Raw genomic sequence first — 20845 nt, forward strand, 5'->3', positions numbered from 1 at the left:
AAAATTTAATAGACGTCTAACCATAGCCAAAAAATAGAACCTTTAGAACCTAACCCCTGTTAGAACCTTTGTTCTGGGTCACTGCAGTTTTTCAGGTCTGTCGAGTGGATCAGCAACAAGCGCTTGGGATAGACAACAACACACCAAATTCTAATACAAGTTGGTTTATTGTTATCTACCAAAGAAGATGGGGCAGTCCCATCTTTTATACAGCACCCTTACAAGCCTTCAGGTAGGCGGGGGTTCACATATCATTTAAGAAAATACTTCTACATATGGGAAGGAAAAATACAGATGATCCAGAGCAACTATAAGGAAGAGAGGAAGATAGTGCAGCCGCACTCAACTGGTTTCCTGCCGACAGATAACCCTGAAACAGACAGACAAAACATTCCCAGACAGAACTGTGTCATCACACTCTTAACTGAAGTAAACTGCAAAAGACAAGAAAACTACAAAATATTAACTTAAGGAAACTGCACTGCAAAACACATTAATTCTTATACTAGTCATCAAATAGACAGCTAATAAATGCCTACATGTATACATCTAATAGACAACAAAATGTCAATCCATACAAACAAATTAAATATACAGCTTTTATTACTAAATTTTTTTTAAACAATTTTAAGACAATACAAAATATTTTTTAATGCAGAATAAAATGTTATAAATACAATACACCTAAATATAAATATTATGACAAAAAATGGATTTTTAACAATATAATAAAAACATAAAAGAGATTTTTTTAGTAACTCATAAACATTTAAAAGAAATAAATCTATTGCAAAACAAGAGCATGTTGCCACACTTAATATTAAAACATTACAGATAAATGACAACGTAAAAAAAAAAAAAAAAAAAAGAACCACCCATTTATTGGTTTACTTATTTTAACAAAATAATCATCAATGAACTTAAGGGAAATTATTGGTTTTAATTCTTGTTTAAAAATGCATTCCAACCAGGGTTGGGGTCAATTCAGGAATGAATTCAACAATTCCATTTCAAAGAAGGAAATGGAATTGGAATTGGAATTGAACAATTACAGGAAACAGAGTTGGAATTGAATTGGAATTACAGAAAGTGGAATTCAATTCAGGGAAATTCCACTGAATTCCATGTATTGCTGTTTCTGAGCATTTATTTGTGATTGCATTTAGAGACATTTGAACTTTATTTATGATGCTTTACAAATAACAAGTAATGTATGAAGTAGAGTTGATCAAATGCAAGTAAATAAAAATGAGAACAGTACATTTAATTATTGAATGACAGTGGTGATAAGTTTCTAGATGTACTATACATTCAATATATGATTACCACATAATATATGTCTCACAAAACAATGAGTCATGTTCATCATCATTTCCTGAAATTTGGCATTTGAAATGATCATGCTTAACATACTTTGGTTAAATTTTCTCAATGGTAGTGTAAAAAACACTCTTTGCGCCCCACCCCTCTCTGCAGTGCAGATGACAAGCCGTAATTAGCAGAATTTAGCCCTTTAGCTGCAAAACTTGCTAACTAGCACATTATTAAGAAAGGCCATTTGCAAAGATGCAAAAAAAACTTATACTCACTTCTGCTGTGGGTGAAGCTGCATCAAGAATGATTCGTATGAACATTGAGGCATATGTAGATTGGGATCTGCGCTTTCCTTTCAAAAACGAAAGTAACGTTAATCTTCTGCATCTTCAGCAGCTCAGATGTTGGGAGTAAATGACGACCGAAATGTTCACTATTACATCCAACAACAGAGCACCTCAATCGCTCAATCTGACACATTCTTGTCTTCCCCTGCACCTGAGCAATCACACAATGGCAATCAGAGTCGGACTGTTTCAGCTCGGCGAGGGCGGGTCTAAGGTAAGGAGCTCATGTCAGTCAACTATCGTGGGAGGGGCCTCTGTCTGTGTGCCATCACACCGACAAGAAGCTGAGAATGACCTGATTTAAAAAGGGGATATTACTTTAAAAAAAAATTAAAAATACCACTGGGTGGATTTTAATCATTGTAGGGTGGTTGTGTATACAAACTGCCAGCACACATTAATGTTCAAACAACATGTAAAAGTGAGTCTTGCATCTGATGACCCCTTTAAGAAAAAAGATTTTTGGTCAAACCATCCAGCACTTCAAGAGAGTCTTTGAAATAGATGCAAGTACCCTTTCTTCTATTGTATCTATTGACGCTAGTACAATTTCAATAATGACTGCACACATTTGGATATTTTTCTTTGGATATTTTATTTCCACTTTCAAAGTTTTGAAATGTATAGACAGTTCAACATCTTTAAAATTAAATAAGATCATGGAAGATATACTTTATGTAACCGTATTTAAACACCAAGATTAGAACACATAACCGTTCTGTGGGAAAACACAAGTGTTCATTTAAAACAAAACAAAAAACAACATGTAAGGGCAGTTGTAACATTTCAGAGAGATTCATTTCATATTCAGTAACAAGCTTAACACTAAGTTTCTGACCATACGTGCAGGCTACTACTGCAAACCAGTTTGTTCTTAATTTTTAGATGATGAAAAACCTACCTTGGGTCCTCATACTTGCATAAAACAATACATCCAACAGTATTTTTAAAGAAAAAAAAAAATGCAAACTTTAATATAAAAAATCTTAGCGGATTAAAGTGCATGGACTGATTCACTGATGCATTCTGTTGTATAAAAGTAAACAAATTGATAATACGTCAAACCTGTTTTTGACTGCTTCAAAAATAACTTATTTTCTTCTTCAACAGCCTTCATTAGATTGCAATGTTTCAGGAGGGACTGCATTTTCCGTACAGCAAAGAAAGAGAGAGAGAGGGGGGAAAACACATCAACTAATCTGCTTACATCTGGCAAAAATGCAGAGGAACAGTTAATGCTCAGTGTACAAACCTAAACGTAAAGAAATGGTAAAGATATCACAGTGCATCCAATTCAGACTAGAACATCAATCGGAAACATTTGCTCGTAAGAACGAGCGTCATTCATACCAAACCCCAGCGGCGTGTGTTTCAGGTTACTGTAGTTATTCTTCAAAATGCAGTCAAACAGACCGGCAGAAGCCTATAGTTCCTTCCAGAAAAACAAAACGCTCCGGCTGATGCTTTTCCGGCTGCTGTTTCTCTCTTCAAAACATTGCCTTTGGCTATTCTCAAGTATGAAAGAGAAACCAAATGTAAAAACAAAATGGAGTGATGCTCTATGGCCAGGTGAGTCTCCTAAGAGCAGCTTCAGGAGATGGTATACCTTTCATTTTGCCATCTCAGTATCTGGAGACAATACTCAGTTTTTAACAGGCGTTCCTCTTGCATGATGCACAATGTCTCTATGAGGCACGAGCTATGGTGAGGCATCTGTGAGATGGATACTGTAGGTGTTACCATATATGCGATTCACAGTGAGTCATTTTTATTACACCAACGCCACCTCCCAACCTCCTGTAGTTCATTCCTCCATAGAGCCTTGGGGGAAAAAACAAAAAAACAATCAGTGACTGGAAAATTACATATGTACGTTGCCGTTTTAGTGCCACATAAAAAAAAAATAAAAAATAAAATTCTAAGATTGAGATCAAAGCTGTAATATTTTGAGAATAACGTCAAAATTACAAGGATAAAGTTGAGATATTCGACATTATTTGCTAAATATTTAGACTGTATTCTCATATTTTTGACTTTATTGACCCATGTATGATGGCGTTTTAGTGGCACGTTAAAAAAAAAAATCTAAGATTACGAGATTAAAGTCATAATATTTTGAAAATGATGAAATAATGACAATCAAGTTGAAATATTAAAAAAAAACTAAGATCACAAGATTAAAGTTGTAATATTTTGAGAATAACATCAAAATGACAAGGAAAGTCAAAATATTTCTACTTTATTCTAAAAATTATGACTTTATTTTGACTTTATTGGCCCATGTATGATGGCGTTTTAGTGCCACATTAAAAAGAAAAAACATGTAAGAATAACAAGAATTCAAGAATAAAGTCATAATATTTCGAGAATAACTCCAAAATTATGAGAAAATTCTAAATATTTCAACTTTATTCTAATTTTTGACTTTACTGACCTATGTACGATGGAATTTTGTGGCACATAAAAATCTAAGATTATGAGAATAAAGTCATAATATTTGAGAAAATAATGCCAAAATTACAAGAAAAGTCAAAATATTTAGACTTCCTCATTTAATTTTTTTTTTACAAATTCTAAGATTGAGATTAAAAAATGATGAAATGAGAATCAAATCGAAATATTAAAAAAAATTACATGATTAAAGTTGTAATATTTCAAAAAGTCTAAATATTTCAACTTTTTTCAAAAAATTTTGACTTTATTTTGACTATTAACCCATGTACGATGGCATTTTAGTGCCACATTAAAAAGAAAAAAAATTATCTAAAATTACAAGATTAAAGATCATAATATTTCGAGAACGCAAAATTATCAGAAACGTCAAAATATTTCAACTTTATTCTCTAAATATTTGGACTTTATTCTATTTTTTTTTACTTTATTTTGACTTTACTGCCCTATGTACACTAGCGTTTTAGTGGCACATTAATCTCATAATCTTAGATTTTTTTTTAAAGTCATAATATTTCGAGAATAATGATGAAATAAGAATAAAGCCAAAATATTTAAATATATTTCAGAGGTTTATTCGAATAATTTTGACTTTTTTACTTTATTTGACTTTATTGACCTATGTACAATGGTGTTTTAGTGCCACGTAAAAAAATAAATAAATAAGCTTAAGAGAATAAAGTTATATTTTGAAAATAACGTCAAAATTACGAGAATATAGTCTAAATATTTTATTATTTATTATTTCTCTTTATTTTAATAATTTTGACTTTATTGATCTATGTTCGATAGCGTTTTAGTGCCACATTAAAAATAAAAAAATAAAATGTTAAGATTAGAATATTAAAGTCATAATATTTCGAGAATATTAATATTCGTCAAAATTACAAAAGTCTAAATATTTTGACTTTCTCATATTTTTTACTTTTTGACTTTATTGACCTATGTGCAAGATAAAATACAAGATTAAAGTTGTAATATTTTGAGAATAACAAGAATAAAAGCAGAATAAAGTCAATTCAACTTCATTCTCTAAATATTTCAACAGTATTCTCATAATTTTAACTTTGTTTTGACTTCGACCTAGGTACAATGGCGTTTTAGTGCCACGTGTAAAAAAAAAAATTCTACAAATACAAGATTAAAGTCATAATATATTAAGAATATTCTCATAATTTCAATGTTAAAGTCAAAATGTTTTGAGAATAAAGACAAAAATAACAAGAATAAAATCATAGTGTTTTGAGATTTAAGTTGAAATATTTAGAGAATAAAGTCCAAACATTTTAAGGATAAAGTCAAAACTACAATAATAAATTAATAGCAATTACAAGATTAAGGTTAAAATGTTTTGAGAGTATATTCTAGCCTTTTGCGCATGCAAATAGCACCGGGAGATATTCCAACGTCTCAGCTTTCAAAATCTTTTGAATTTCACAAACCTTTGCCACATTAAAGAGTGTAAAAAAACACATTATTGCAAGACACATTGTTTGCTATTTTGCTATAAAAACTGACCGATTTTAAAAGCGGAGACTATTTTTTATTAAAAGTACCAAAAGCACAAAGCTTATTGCTATTATTGGGTGGCTGGCGCACTACAAATAGATCTAATAAATGCAATTAAAGATGCGAAATGTTATTTCAAGGCATACTGTCCCTGCGAGTGTATGATTTCTGCGAATAATTCCACATACATTTAAATAAATCCCGGTGGCCTGGCAACACCAATCTGGGCCATTTGCATGTGCAGACTGTACTCTCCAAATATTATAACTTTAATTGCTATGGTTAAATTCTCAAGACATTTTGACTTTATTCTCAAAATATTATGACTTTAATCTCATTTTTTTTTTTTTTTTACATGGCACTAAAATGCTGTTGTACCTATGATATGAATATGATTTAGGTCAAAAATTTGGGGTACTACAATTTGTTTTGTGTCACTAAGGCTACATTTATTTGATTAAAATACAATAAAAAAGCAATATTAATAATAATTAATTATAATTAATTAATAATTTCTTATTATTATCAATGTTGAAAACAATTGTGCTGCTTAATATTTTTGTACATACCTCCACGTGTTAGCATCAGGATCATAGACTTCTATTGTTTTTAGGTATGTGGTACCGTCAAATCCTCCAACTGCCATCAACTGGCCGTTTACTACTGCTAAACCAACCTAGAACAGCAGAGAGATTTGATTTGCTGGGTAACTCTTTTATAAGTGGCTGAAACAAAATCGAGTTTCACATACCCCACTCCTTCTGGATGTCATCGCGACCACAGGCGACCACTGATTAGTTCTGGGATTGTATCGCTCTGCGCTGCTGAGCTCTGTGGTATCGTCTCTGCCGCCCACAGAGTAGATCATGTCCTGGTACACAGCACAGCCCAGGTGTTTCCGACGGGTACCCATGGGTGCCACCGTATGCCAGCGGTTCTCTTGAGGGTTATACCGCTCCACTGCCAATAAAATCACTGTTAATAAGCATTCTGCATCTCCGTTATAATAAGTTCTGCAAATCAACACCATCATTTGGGGTCAGTAAGATTTTTTTTAATGTTTCTAAAAAATAACTCTCTTATGCTCATCAATGCTGCATTTATTTGATTAAAATATAATAAAAATGGTAATATTCATTTTTTCTGTAAATGTCTTTAGTGTCACTTGATCATACAGAAATCATTCTAAAATGCTGATTTGATGCTCAAGAAATATTTCGGTAACACTTTACAATAAAGTTCTCATCAACATTAGTTAGCATGAACTAAGAATGAACAATATGTCTCCAGCATTTAGTAATCTTAGTTAATGTTAACTTAAACATGCGCTATGAACTAACAATGAATGACTGTATTTTCATTAACATTAGCAAAGATTAATAAATAGTGTAATAAATATATTGTTCATTGTTTGTTCACATTAGTTAATACATAATGCAACCTTACTGTAAGGTGTTACCAGTATTATTTTCAACGTTCAAATCTCTAATATTTTTGTGAAAACCTGCATTTAAAATAAATATTACAAATTCATGATTTACATTTAATTATAAATTGTTTAAATTGTAATTCATTTATAATTATTAAATTATAATAGTATTTTAATTATAACTTTAAAATTGTAAAATAAAAATGACATTATAGATAACATTAATGGGTAACACTTTACAATAAGGTTCATTATTTAACATTAGTTAACCACATTAGTTAACATTAACTAATAATGAACTGCACTTATACAGCATTTATTAATCTTTGTTAAGGTCAATTTCAACATTTACTAATACATTATTGAAATTTTGTTAACATTAGTTAATGCAGAGTGAACTAACATGAACAAACAATGAACAACTATATTTCTGTTGTTCTTAACTAATGTTAAGAAAGATTAGTAAATACAGTAACAAATGTATTGTCCATGCTTAGTTCATGTTAGTTAATACATTAACTAATGTTTAACTAATGAACCTTATTGTAAAGTGTTACCCATTAATGTCATGAGTTCAATTAAAACACACACACACACACACACACACACACACACAAATAAATAGAAAAAAATAAAATAAAAATAACTGTTGACCCCAAACTTTTAAAACGGTTTTGAATATTGCATTAGAGATGTCCAAAATACCAGTACTTTGGTATCAATAAGACAATAAAGGAAATAAAAAATGCTGCTCAATATGAGTTTGAATACGTTCATTATTTTTTTTAAAAACTTTTTAATAAAGCCACGCTTATATACAGAAAAACAGAAGACACATTAAGAATTAATGTAGGACTCCTGTAGGGCTGTCAGTAACAATTATTTTAGTAATTGTGTAATCGGCAGATTATTCTGACGATTAATCGAGTAATCTGATAATTATAATTCATTTTGTGTGGTAATTAAAATAGACCTAAGCAGCAAAAAATAGCCTAAAAATAAAATAAAATATCACAAGCAAGTAATTTTATTAGACAAAACTGTTTAAAAACATAATATGTTATAAACAATAGAACTAATGTGCATTATGCATTATAACAAATGCCTACAGAGGGTGCAACAGCCTGACGATTGTTTTTACACTTTACTGCTCAATCTAATCCTTGTTTAATATTGATTAAACGGAGCTGCTATTTCGGTATTTTGCCGGTTACTCGAGTAGTACTCGAACTGAATCGAGGATTCGTGACTTTCACTCCAGTATTACTGAGTTTTGAGTTTTCCCTCTAAATTTTCCAGTATTTACCTGTGTTTAGTGGGGATGTGCCATCTGAACCGCCTACTGCGTAAAGAAAACCTCCTAATACAGCTACAGCTACACCCAATCGCCTGGTACTCATCGATGCAACACGAGTCCACTTATTCTCTTTCGGATCATACCTAAAAAAAAGCAAATGTCTAATTAAAACCCTTCCCAATAGAATCAAGCCATACCCATTTAGACATTTAGATAATTGTGTCATCATCTTAATCATACCTTTCTACAATGTTGAGACAAGAAACACCATCCTGACCTCCCACAGCATACAGGTAGCCTCCTAACACAGCAACCCCCACGCTGGTCCTGCAGGTACTAGTAGGGGCGACGTCACTGCTCCACTGGTTAGTCTTAGGATCATACCTGGCAGAGCCAGTAGAGGGAAGAAATGTTGAGTTTTTATTTTTCGATTCTAAAAGCATGATAAACACATCTGATTAATTTGCATTAGTCAAGCAGCACCTTTCCACACTATTTAGATAAGATGAGCCATCATGTCCACCAACTGCATACAACAGATCATCCAGAACACTGACACCCACTCCACAGCGCCGTTTGCTCATGGACGCCACCATCCTCCACTCATTGGTCTGAGGGTCGTAGCGCTCAACGCTTGAGATAGCATCACCACTGCACCAACCTCCCACTGAGTCACACAAACGGAAGTCAGATGTGCAAAGAGAAAATCTCGGTAAGCAAATGAAAATCAATCAGTAGAATAAATACTAAGATATGGCTGCTAAAACACCAACCAGCAAACAGTACTTCTCCACAACGAATAGGTTTTCTGGGCCGGGTTCGAGGTCCTTGCATTAGGGGGCGCTCTTGGGGTAGCAGGAGGTAGTTTTTTGCTTCATCAACTAAGTCCCTAAAAAAAGTGTTGATGAATCTATGCTGTCACAGTTTATAGATTGGAATGGAAATTTTACATTAAAACAGTAATAGAGAATTAAAAACATATGTGACCCTGGACCACAATACCAGTCATAAGTTTAAATTTGACAAAACTGAGATTTATACATCATATGAAAGCTCAATAAATAAGCTTTCTATTGATGTATGGTTTGTTAGGATAGGACAATATTTGGCCGAGATACATCTATTTGAAATCAGAAATCTGAGGATGCAAAAAAATCAAAAAGACTGAGAAAATCACATTTAAAGTTGTCCAAATTAGGTTCTTAACAATGCATATAACTAATCAAAAATTACATTTTGATATGTTTACTGTAGGAATTTTACAAAAAATCTTCATGGAACATGAACTTTACTTAATTTCTTAATGATTTTTAGCATAAAAGGAAAATCAAAAATTTTGACCCATGCAATGTATTTTTGGCTATTGCTACAAATATACCCCAGCGACTTAAGACTGGTTTTGTGGTCCAGGGTCACATATTTTAATAGCACAGATCAATTGCAAATGGCTATAAGCAAAGTAATAAGAGGAAAGCTCTAGGTCACCTATAAAATATGAATTTTGCAAGGGCCTCCAAAAGGGTTTTATATATTTATTGAATATTATATTCAGTTTGAAGAGTATCATTAAAGTGCAAATCCTCAATACAGGGGATTGAGGATTTGCATATAATTGAACACTATGTCAGCTAGTCTGACACAACTTGTTAAATAAAATACAATAAGACGCCACATTGTTTAGCTTTTGGTTGGAATTCAGTCGAAGGGCAACAAGAGAAGTGATGCAAGTCTTCACTGCTTTCCTATTCCTTCAGTCCTGATGCCTTTGAAGCTTATAATAGACCACAGCTACTAAAAGAGCTCATAAACAGCAGAGATAAGAAATGCTAGATGCCATCCAGACAGGATGTCAACATGCCGCATGCAACTTATGATGCCGCAACAACTGAAGGAATTTCTCAGTGCAGAATTCACACGATATCCAGGGAACATTTAGACTTGATAAATAGATGGAGCGGCATCTGTAAGCTCTTTCAGTAGCTGTGGTCATTGTACCGGTATTTCGTTTTCTGAGTTGCTTATTCCAAGTTTTATTGTGTTAAAAATAGCAACAGGTAGTGCAACTAGCTCACCAAGTGCAATCATTTCATGTCATTGAAATAATGGCATTTCCCATAGTCCAAAATATGTTTAAACGATGTGTTTTTAAAAAAACAAAAACAAATCTTTCATGGGTTTTCTACTACATATTTCATCAAGGGACATTTATGTTGTATTAAGCCACACAAGTCTTAACACCTGGCATTGAAAAGAATCTTCACCCATTTACAAAAACTTTAAATTAAAAGGGACTGTACACACTCACCTACACTCCTCATCACTCTTGATCAGAGGATCTGAACCCACCGTTCCAACCAGAAACTTCGGGCTCAAAAGGGGAAGACGCACATGTTGCAGAACCTGTTGCCATGACAAAACAGATGAGAGGTATCATTAAATATCCATCTCATTCATCTCTGATGCGAGTCTAAATAATAACATCATTTACATGCAATTTACATAAAACCCTTTTTTTTAATCCTGCTGAAATACACTACCGTTTAGAAGCCTGTCAGCTAGTTAGTACTAAAGAGATATATGATAGAAATATAAGAGGAATAAATACATTTATTCAACAGGAACACTATAAATATAAATCAAAAGTGATAGTAAAGACGATTTCTATCTGAGCAGTAGTGGTGCGCCTGCATGCATGTTTCATAAGGATTACATGATGTGAGAATATTTGTTTTCTATTTGAATAGATTAATTTAAAAGTAGATATTTCACTCTCTGTAAGGCATGTCTGTAAGGAAGTATACATAGAGTTTCAAAGTTTCAAGCTCAAATTCTCAAGTTTGCTTGAATTATTTTACAAAAGCACAATGTTCGTTGTTATTCTGAGTGCACACAAATAAACGTAGACTCTTTACAGATTTGAAAGATGTAGTACTTTCTGTATGACCAAAATGACAGAGTATTTTAAGAGCAAGTGACTGCACCGGCACCTCTATCTGTCACGCAGTAGGCGTGCTACTGTTCAGCTTCCACACTCTGCACAGACACTTCATCAGCATAAATTAGATTGAGTGGCCATATAAAGTTGCTACCACTTGCATATTTCAGATAAAAAGTCATATTTGAGGTCGATGAATGATAGGTGAGCATTTGGACATATTGCCTGATGTAGAGGTCGACCGATATATCGGTTGGCCGATATTTGCCCTTTTTTAATATATCGGCATCGGCCGATATCCGTGTTTAGTAGCGCCGATTTAAAGACAGGCATGTCTGCGGGCAGCCCTGTGTTATTGGTGCGGTAAAACGTGCTGCTGTGAAGGACCCCAAGCCAAAACTTTTGTAAGATTCAATAACAGTTCTGAGAGATAAATGTAAGGCTTAAATTCTGTCCTATGGCCATATATTTACTATATATTACTAGTAAACTAGGAAGTGTTGCTTTCACTTAGTGAAAGAAAAGCATTGAACTGTTGGGAACTGCAATAATGCTTGCTAACTTATTAGTCCTGTATTGGAGTCGGAGAATTTCACTCTGTGCGTGGCGGCGGCTCTCACAAACAATGCAGCTTTGCGAATACTCCGCCTCGCTCGGAGACAGTAATGCACGGAGGGTGGTTATATCTGAGAGTCTGGTAATAAAAAAATTAGGGGTGGGCATAGATTAATTTTTTTTAATCTAGATTAATCTAGATTAAATCTTGGAATTAAACTAGATTAAACCAGATTAAAATGGCTAATTTGAATTCTGCTGAAGGCATTCAGAATGTGTGCTACCCAAATAATGACTAAAAGTAAGTCTTCGAGAACGGGCCAGGTGGCGCATTAGATCAGGCGCTCATCTCCTGTTTCCAAAATGCATCACAAACTGCTTGACAATTGCATTTACAACATAATTACCTATACAAACTTGTGTAACCAAGTACTTCTGCGCAAAAGGCTGCACGACGTGCGCATTGCCGTTAAATACACAGACGCGCACGGGCATGGATTTCTGCGTGCATAGTCTTCCATTAAACTGCGTTGCTTTTAGAAGCGTCAATTCAGTTGTTGCATATAGTTTAATGTCTTTATTTCGGGATTATCAAAGTAAATTATAACTCAAACTTGAGATTTTACTGGGGCACAGCAGATTTTCACTGGGTAAAAAGGGTCTAGCAACGCACCTGCCCTGAAGCGGCTTCATAGCTGAATCCATTTTTGCACGTCTCATTTGATGTGGTAATTTCACAGAAGTTGAAGACTCGTTCTCGCCCCCTACAGTGCAATTCGACTAGGTATACGTCATCCGCGCTAAAATATCAAGGTGAAAGTCATCATATCTTGCGTAGTTTAGACCCAGCTCCCAACCCAACTTTGAGAATAGATTAACGGCGATATTTTTTTTTATCGCCCGATAAGAGTCTCACGTTAACGCAGCACGTTAACGCCGATAACGGCCCACCACTAAAAAAAATGCATTCTAATTACTTGTGGGTGGGTCGCGGGTGGATGAGATAAATCAAGAATGATGTAAACATTAACTACATTTTCTAAAATCTGAACCTGTGGTCAGGACCGTGGCGCCAGCTTCCTTTTAAATATATTTTAATGACTGCACCTGATGTGCCCGCTCCCGCACTGTCCTCTCCGTCACCTCAGATACTGCGAGTTTATACCTATAGTCACATCCAGATGTCAGTAAACGTTACTTTTTTCAGCATGGATTTGGCTTAAAAGCATGAGTGATTAAGCCTATATAAGTGTGCAGCGATGTGAAGATCAGCTGTTAAAATGAACCATCCATTCATCATATCATCATACAAAACTAAGAATTAGAATAATTGTAATAGGAAGATTGTGTGCGGTTAGCTAAATCAGAGAAAAAATATAGGTGCAGGTGGGTGGCAGGCAGATTACACTATTGCCTGATTTTGCTTTATTTCGTTGTCAAAAGTAAGAATTTGCTCTCTTTTGTCATCAAAAGTATTCTGAAACAAGTCACAACTGAGCCGCTGTGCATCTCCATTCAAACACAGCGGTGTTTCCTTTATGAATGAACTTGCGTTTTTAAACGAATCTAGTGAAATGATTCAATTTCCCATTCATAAAGACACTCGCTTTATTCAGGAATGAATCAGCTGTTTGAACGAATCAAATGAATGATTTGATTTAGTGTTAATTTCGTCACCTATTTTTAATTTAGTCTTAGTCCTAGTCTTGTGCCAAATGTCCTTGTTAGTTTTAGTCATATTTAGTCATTCACATATCTTTTTTTGTTAGTCAAGTTTTAGTCGACTAAAAGTCTCGTCATTTTAGTCTAGTTTTAGTCAAAAGAAAACTCAAGGTATCTTAGTCAAGTTTTAGTCGACTAAAAGTCTTTTAATTTTAGTCTAGTTTTAGTCAAAAAAAGAACTCAATATATTTTAGTCTAGGTTTAGTCAAAAAATTTTAGTCTTTTTTTTAAATAACACATTATTACTGAGATTATTACTGATACACATTTCAGTAAAAAAAGTGTTTCACATATCTCAAACATTGGTTAAATGTCATAATTACCTGACAAAATACACTTGTTGAATGATTTTTGTTGAATGCAAATGTTAAACGTGTCTGGTTTTCAATTTCTGATTTAGGAGACACATTCACAAATGATTTACCCTTTCAGTGGTGAGTTTAAAATATTCTAGCGGACCCCTGAGAGTAAGTTTTTGTTTAAGCGACCGTTATTTTAGAACTTTCGCCCTTATTGTTTCCATGGCGACGCATCAAGCTTGTCACGTGACACAACACACAATAACACTCACTGTATGACAGATAGATCGCTTTTATTTTGTTTTTCCTTTTTTATCCAGAATACTCACACACTTGCTTACCATGCCATGATCTAATATTCCGATTCACAAATATGTGTGAATTAGTATGTTTCGTCGTTTAAAACCCTATATAAATGATCTGGATCGTAATCTGTAACGTGAGATGGGCCATGTTTGTTCGCGCTGCTGTTCAGAGAGTCCTGTCAGCCGTATTTACATTCATCCGTTTCTCCCGAAATACATGCAAGTAGTAAGTGGCTGTTGAACTAGAAGAGGAATAGAGTGAACTTTTTAGTTACTAAGCCTATATGTAAGTGATATGAATAAAACACATCGGCAAATTATATTTGAATAGATTGTTATTTGCTGCTTCCATAGACCTGTGCGTGTATTTTACAAACTCTAAATGTCTCCTTTTACTAGTACTTATGTGTATTTAAATGTCTGAAACCTTAAATAAGCGTTATGTGGTTAAAAACACTGCATAGTTGTGATTATATGACAAGCTCAGAGCTCGTCCATCTCTGGCTCAGCGCCAGCCAGTTTGAATATTTTAAAGCCGTAACAGCTGATGAAAAAGCAGAGACGATTGTAGACGAAAATGAAGAGAGATTTTATCTTAGTTTTTATTTTATGCAAAACATTTTCGTCTCGTTTTTTTTCGTCAACAATAATGCATGTTAATTTAGTCTTAGTCAGCGTTTTTGGACAGTGGCGCCGTCTTGTCATCGTCTCGTCTTAGTCATGAAAAAAAAGGTCGTTGACGAACATATTTCGTCTCGTCTTGTCTGACGAAATTAACACTAATTTGATTCAGTAATTAAATCAGTGTCTTGCCGCCATCTGCTGGCAGGTCCTCTCAGTTATATAAATCATTTAAAATTTCTGTATTCAAAATGTTTTATTTAAAACATTAAAGTTTAACATTAATCTCAGCTCTTAAACTTTTATGTAAATGATTAACAGTTTTTATATTATCTGTTTTATATATTTAATACTTGGTCAGTTCGATTTGTTTGGTTAACTTTGGTTAAATCTTTTTGAATAATACTGTGCAGTGCACAAAACCAAGATCCAAAAGATGGTTCGTTGTAGCCTGGGTTTTCCCATGCTGCCTTGCGCACAGCACGATTTTATTCATGCTGCTAGGCAACCTGGAGTCCATGGACCAAATTTTCACCTCAGATAGAGAACCAATCACAGAACGGGGAGGGAGCAGCAAGACGATGGCGCCTTCTATGCGACTCACCGAAGCAGTTTGTTTATAACTATGGACCCAGCATGGCAGCAGACGTGAAGTTATCTTTCGATGCAGCCTTAGATAGTGTTCTAAGTAGTTTATTTTGAAAAAAGAGCAACTTTTGGCGTTAAACCATTTCATAACCAAGAAGGATGTTTTTGAAAAGATTGGCTATGAGCAACGCACAGGCGCATTTGATAGACATTCGTAGCGCCCAATAAAGGGCTCTGGGCATTCGTAAACCACGCCTCAAATACGAGAAAATAAACATGTGGTTCCCAGACTACGAATCATGACGTTGTCATGACGTGGTTTGGTGTTAGCCAGGCTAGGTTCGTTGTGTTCATTGTTCATGATGTTAAGTTTAGAAATGATGTGCATCCACTTATTATTAGTGTGACATTTTAGCATGCAAATAAAGGGAAGAACTTCAAGATATCGGCCCTAAAAATCGGCAGCACATATCGGCCATCGGCTGACCCTGACCTCTAAACATCGGCATCAGCTATAGAAAAACCCATATCGGTTGATCTCTAGCCTGATGTACTGTATTACCAGTCAATAGTGTTTTATATGCTTATATCTGACCTGTGGCAGCTGAGGCCTGCGTTCCTGTATGCTGTATTTAACCCAGGCCATTACAGCATTAAACACCTGCTCCTCACTCCGAACATTGAGCTCATCACTAGAGATGATGTCTATCAGCTGGTTGGCTGGCAGCAGCATGAACTCTTCACTCTCCATCACCTAAAAAGTAAAATTAATAAAAAAAAAAAAAAAACATTAATGTGATATGTATTAATTTTTCACTTCCCAAAACAGATTATTTGTAAGAACACAGTTTATATAGTCCCCGGGAATCAAACCCCATGCCCATGGTATTGTACATGACCCTCTGAAGCTAAATAAAGAAATACAGGGGTGTTAATTTGATACCAGCAATGGGGGTTCTTCCCATAAGTCAAAAATAACAGGGTTGCACGATCATCAGGGAAACCCTAAACTAGCTGATGGAAAAGTTGAGTGTATGGCTAAAATTAGATACAGGGAAGTTACAACTGAGGCTTATGTAAAGTTCCCACACTTACTAACCAGTGTACACTACTAGTCAAAAGTTTTAGTAGAGTATGACTTTTAATGTTTTTTGAAGAAGTCTCTTCCGCTCACCAAGCCTGCATTTATTTGATTCAAAGTACAGCAAAAACAGTACAATTTTGAAATATTTTTACTGTTTAAAATTACTGATTTCTATTTGAACATATTTCAAACTGCAATTTATTCCTGTGATTTCAAAGCTGAATTTTGCCATCATTACACCAGTCACATGATCCTTCAGAAATTGTTTCTTGAACAAAAAAATCAGCATATTAGAATGATTTCTGAAAGAATTCTGAAGACTGGAGTAATGCTGCTGAAAATGTAGCTTTGATCACGAGAATAAATTATTATTTTAAAATATATTCAAGTTAAATTGTACAAATATTTCACAATATTACTGCTTTTGCTGTATTTTGGGTCAAATAAATGCAGGCTTGGTGAGCAGAAGAGACTACTTAAAAAAAAAAAAAAAAAAATCTTACCGTCCAAAAACCTTTGACTTGTAGTGCAAATTTTAAGAAATGTTTTATTTACCATAACTAGAAACATTTATATCAACTATAGACATTTCAATAACTCCTCCAAACCTGGAAAACTACTTTTTAAAACTGTCAGAAATGTACAGGTTTTCCAGGAACATGACAGCTCTGCTCATAATAACTAAGACTAGAACTACTAATTAAATAGATTTTTTTTTTAAACAAAAATCATACAACATAAATGTACAATAAGCTTTCTTTAATATTAGTTCAAGCACTAGGCATCATGAACTAACAAGGGACAACTGCGCAGCATTTATTAACTTAGGTTAATGTTAGGTTAAGTAACATTCTCTAATGTCTCTGAAACATCTCTTGAAGCACCAAGGTTGTATTTATTTGGTCAAAAATTCAGTAAAAACAGTAACATTGTGAAATACTATTACAGCTTGAAATTACCATTTTCTTTTTGAATATATAAATATATTTTAAAACGTATTTACTCTTGTGTTGGCAAAGCTTAATTTCCAGTAAACATTACTCCAGTCTTACTGATTCTTCAGAATCATTTAAAAATGCTGATTTGGTGCTCAAAGACATCTCTTTTAGTTTTATCACAGCTGAAAACAGCTGCTTAGTATTTTTGTAGAAACTATGAATAATTTTTTCAGGATTTTGTAATAGAAAATTTAGAGGAACAGCATTTATTAGAAAACAAATGTATTATGAACATTATATTTATAAACCAACATTAACCAAGATTAATAAATGCTGTAAAAATGATGTTGTTAATGATGTCTAATCTATTAACAAATTGAACCTTATTATAAAGTGTTACCTAATATATAATACCACTTATGATTAGTAAACAGAATATATTTAGACCTGTGCTACACAAAGAGAGCAAAAACAAGTAAGGAATAGAAACAAAAAGGTTCAAGTTCAAAGTCATGGTGCATTCACTATCAACACAATAGAGGGTGTGTGGAGGTCAACCATTACCTCCTGAAAGTTATGCTGGGTGAACTTATCAGCAATACGCAGCAGCTCTCTGCAGGAGTGAGTGTCGGCGAAAGCCCTGATGCCTAAGCAGTTCGAGGGGTCCAATTGCCGCTTTAGGAATTCACAGCAGGCCTCCTGAATCTCTGCCAGTTGCAACAAGCAGGCAGCAGGCAGCAAAGTCTGCACATTTCCCTCCTCCACAGTCACCTGCAGGCCACCACACAACTTACGTCAGCTGGTTTAAAGTTTAATATTGAACTACACACAACCATTTAAAGTGATCAGTGCAACTTTAATACTGAACACACAGCAATAGGAAAGCATACCTGCGAGGTATAAGCAAAGTCGATGAGCAGCTCCATGGCTCGTTCATCAATATCCCGGATGACGACTTCCGTCTGTCGGCTCTCGGCCAGTTCCCCCGTGAACATGGCTCTGAAATAGGGGCTGCAGGCGGACAGGATCACACGGTGCGCATAAATCTTTTTGGCTCCCACTACCAAAACCACATCGCACAGCTCTCGGTGCTTGCGAAGCAGGTTGATGACCTCCAGGGTCTGCCGAGGGTGCTTGTCCGAGATGTAGGGCATCCTGGCAGGTTGAGGAACTCCCTCGGGGAGCTTGTTGGGGTCACCAAGGGTGCAGCGACTTGTGATATCCATTCCTGTGGTATCTGGGCGTGCACTGGTACCCCTTTAGGGGAGAAAAAAAGGGTCAGAGTTCATGCTGGTTTAACTAATTTCATCTTGTTTGCCTTCTGTAATGTACTAATAGCTGAATTGAATATGTTTTATTATAGAGTGTTTTCACGACACGTCATCAATCGGCCATATTGGTGGCTCTGAATGCAAACAACGCCACTGAAATAAACAAAACTTGCATACTTTGCTAATTATTACTGCTGAAAATAGTCAATTATTATCATGTTTTGGGCTGTACTAATCTGTCGGACCGGGAAAACCGCCAAAAGTTATAACAAATCAAGGAGAAGAGTGCAAAAGACTGCGTTTGTGTTTGGCCAAACTGAACCAGGATTTCCAGGGCAAGAAACTTGACAACATTGGTGTTTGTTCTTATAATTTACATTCAGGTAAGTGAAATATTACGCTAATATCCTTATTAATACTGCTCATATGCATCTTTATTTACCTATTAGCTTTGATTTGTCAAAATATTGCACCCTTTTCATGCTTACTAAGTCCATCTTTATATGATTTAGCAGCTTACACACATTTTGTTCGTGGTTCAAGTTTAGTTACTAGAAATGTTTGCAACACTAAATCTGTTATTTAGCTGTTTATTACTGTGAAGCTGCATTTAAAAAAAATGGTATTGTATTAAATGCTATATAAATAAAGGTGACTTGACTGTGAGAAGTCAATTTGGACGGAAGTATCTGCTAAATGAAAACCATTTGTGTATGATTTAAATACAAATTAAATGAACTCAAATAATAAGAGATTAAAAAATTAAAAATCACACTTAAAAATACATTCAAAGCATGCCGACATGATTTCTCTTGCGCAAGCATGAGCAATCTGAACGTTGCGCAAAAAAATGTTGAGTTATCTTTAAAAAATGATTATCTAAAGATCACGCAGTTTGAACTCTACGCAAACAAGCTTGAAAACAACATGACTAGCAAATATGAGCGGAACACACGCCCATAGTAAACACCACAAATGAATTCACTAATTCTATGAGAATGTGGCGTATGCTCCTTGACAAATAAAAACACGTAGACGCCTTACATAATAACATTTAACAGCAGTGCTTACTGTTTATGTCCTGTTTAGTTTCGTTTAATTACAATACTAGTTGTTCTCACGTGTTAAAAGTTATCTGGTTGCCCTGGAGAGTCAAATGTTAAAATGTGACAACAATACCGCAAAACAGAAACCTGAGAAACCACAAATTAGCTCAATAATGTTATGAACGTTGGAAAGGCACTTTTAACCTATTGGAGATTGGTCTAATGATGTTCATAATCAATTTGACAGGGCCCAGAGTATTCCTGATGCTAACCTTACGCGCTAGCAGATGCGATATACTTTATGCAGAACTATTCAAATAACTGTATGGTTTTAATACACATAAGGTTAAGGTTTAAAGTATATCTGTGAGCGAGACTCACTGTTTACACACTGGCTAACGGGGTGTCAATTAGCTCTAGCTTAGCTTGATCGAAGTATCGGATTTGTACTGTTTTAGCAGTTGTTTAAATGTGGTGTTACGCATTGTACAGACTATGACAGAAACGGCGTGATTCCCTTACCTTATTTGTCCATTAAATCGGTCCAGATTGAATTTTATGTCGTCGAGATTTGGCAAGATAATAGCAAGACAACCGCTGGGTCTACGGGACACCATCCACTTTTATTTTTTATTTTCCTGACGAGTTTCCTGACAGTCACAGGAAATAGACGTTTTAAAATAAAAGTCCTGCCTCCTTTTATGCACAACTAAGGTGCCAAAAATGAGAGAAATTTAATTTAGAGACAATACATTTGTAAGTTTTAACAATTATGACTTATCTATAGGTTTAAGCCAGCATCAAATAGAAAAGTAGCTATAAATAATGGATGAAGTAACTGAAACGAGTAAAATATGTTTGTTAACTGGTATAAAATGAACGTAAATACAATAAATATTTGCTGAAAAACGTAAGCTTAAAACTATTAAAAAAAAATAATAGAAATGTTGCATTGGCAACTATATGAAATAAAATAAGTTTAAAACTGAAAAAAAAAATTACGGTAAAACAAAATGAAAATGCAAAAAATAAAAAACAAACCTAGTAAAAAATTACAAAGGCAAAAGACTTAAACTAAAGTTAAAATGAAAACTGAAAATATAAAAATAACACATATTAAATACTATGATATTA

The 20845-nt window shown here is 34.4% G+C and overlaps 1 protein-coding gene across 1 annotated transcript; it reads right to left on the reverse strand.

Annotated features, from left to right (window-relative positions):
- Nucleotides 1–2237: 2237 nt before the first annotated feature.
- On the reverse strand, nucleotides 2238–20343 carry klhl20 (kelch-like family member 20). Its single transcript, XM_073848970.1, has 12 exons — nucleotides 20234–20343; nucleotides 18285–18651; nucleotides 17959–18165; nucleotides 15968–16126; nucleotides 10653–10747; nucleotides 9121–9236; nucleotides 8831–9014; nucleotides 8588–8731; nucleotides 8357–8490; nucleotides 6373–6581; nucleotides 6191–6297; nucleotides 2238–3482 (listed from the first exon to the last, which is right to left on the reverse strand). Exons 1-12 carry the CDS (start codon nucleotides 20326–20328, stop codon nucleotides 3398–3400), a joined length of 1902 nt encoding a protein of 633 aa, XP_073705071.1. The 5' UTR covers nucleotides 20329–20343; the 3' UTR covers nucleotides 2238–3397.
- Nucleotides 20344–20845: the final 502 nt, after the last annotated feature.

This window comes from Garra rufa, chromosome 10 (assembly GCF_049309525.1).
Source record: "Garra rufa chromosome 10, GarRuf1.0, whole genome shotgun sequence".
In the NCBI taxonomy this organism is placed as follows: Eukaryota; Metazoa; Chordata; class Actinopteri; order Cypriniformes; family Cyprinidae; genus Garra; species Garra rufa.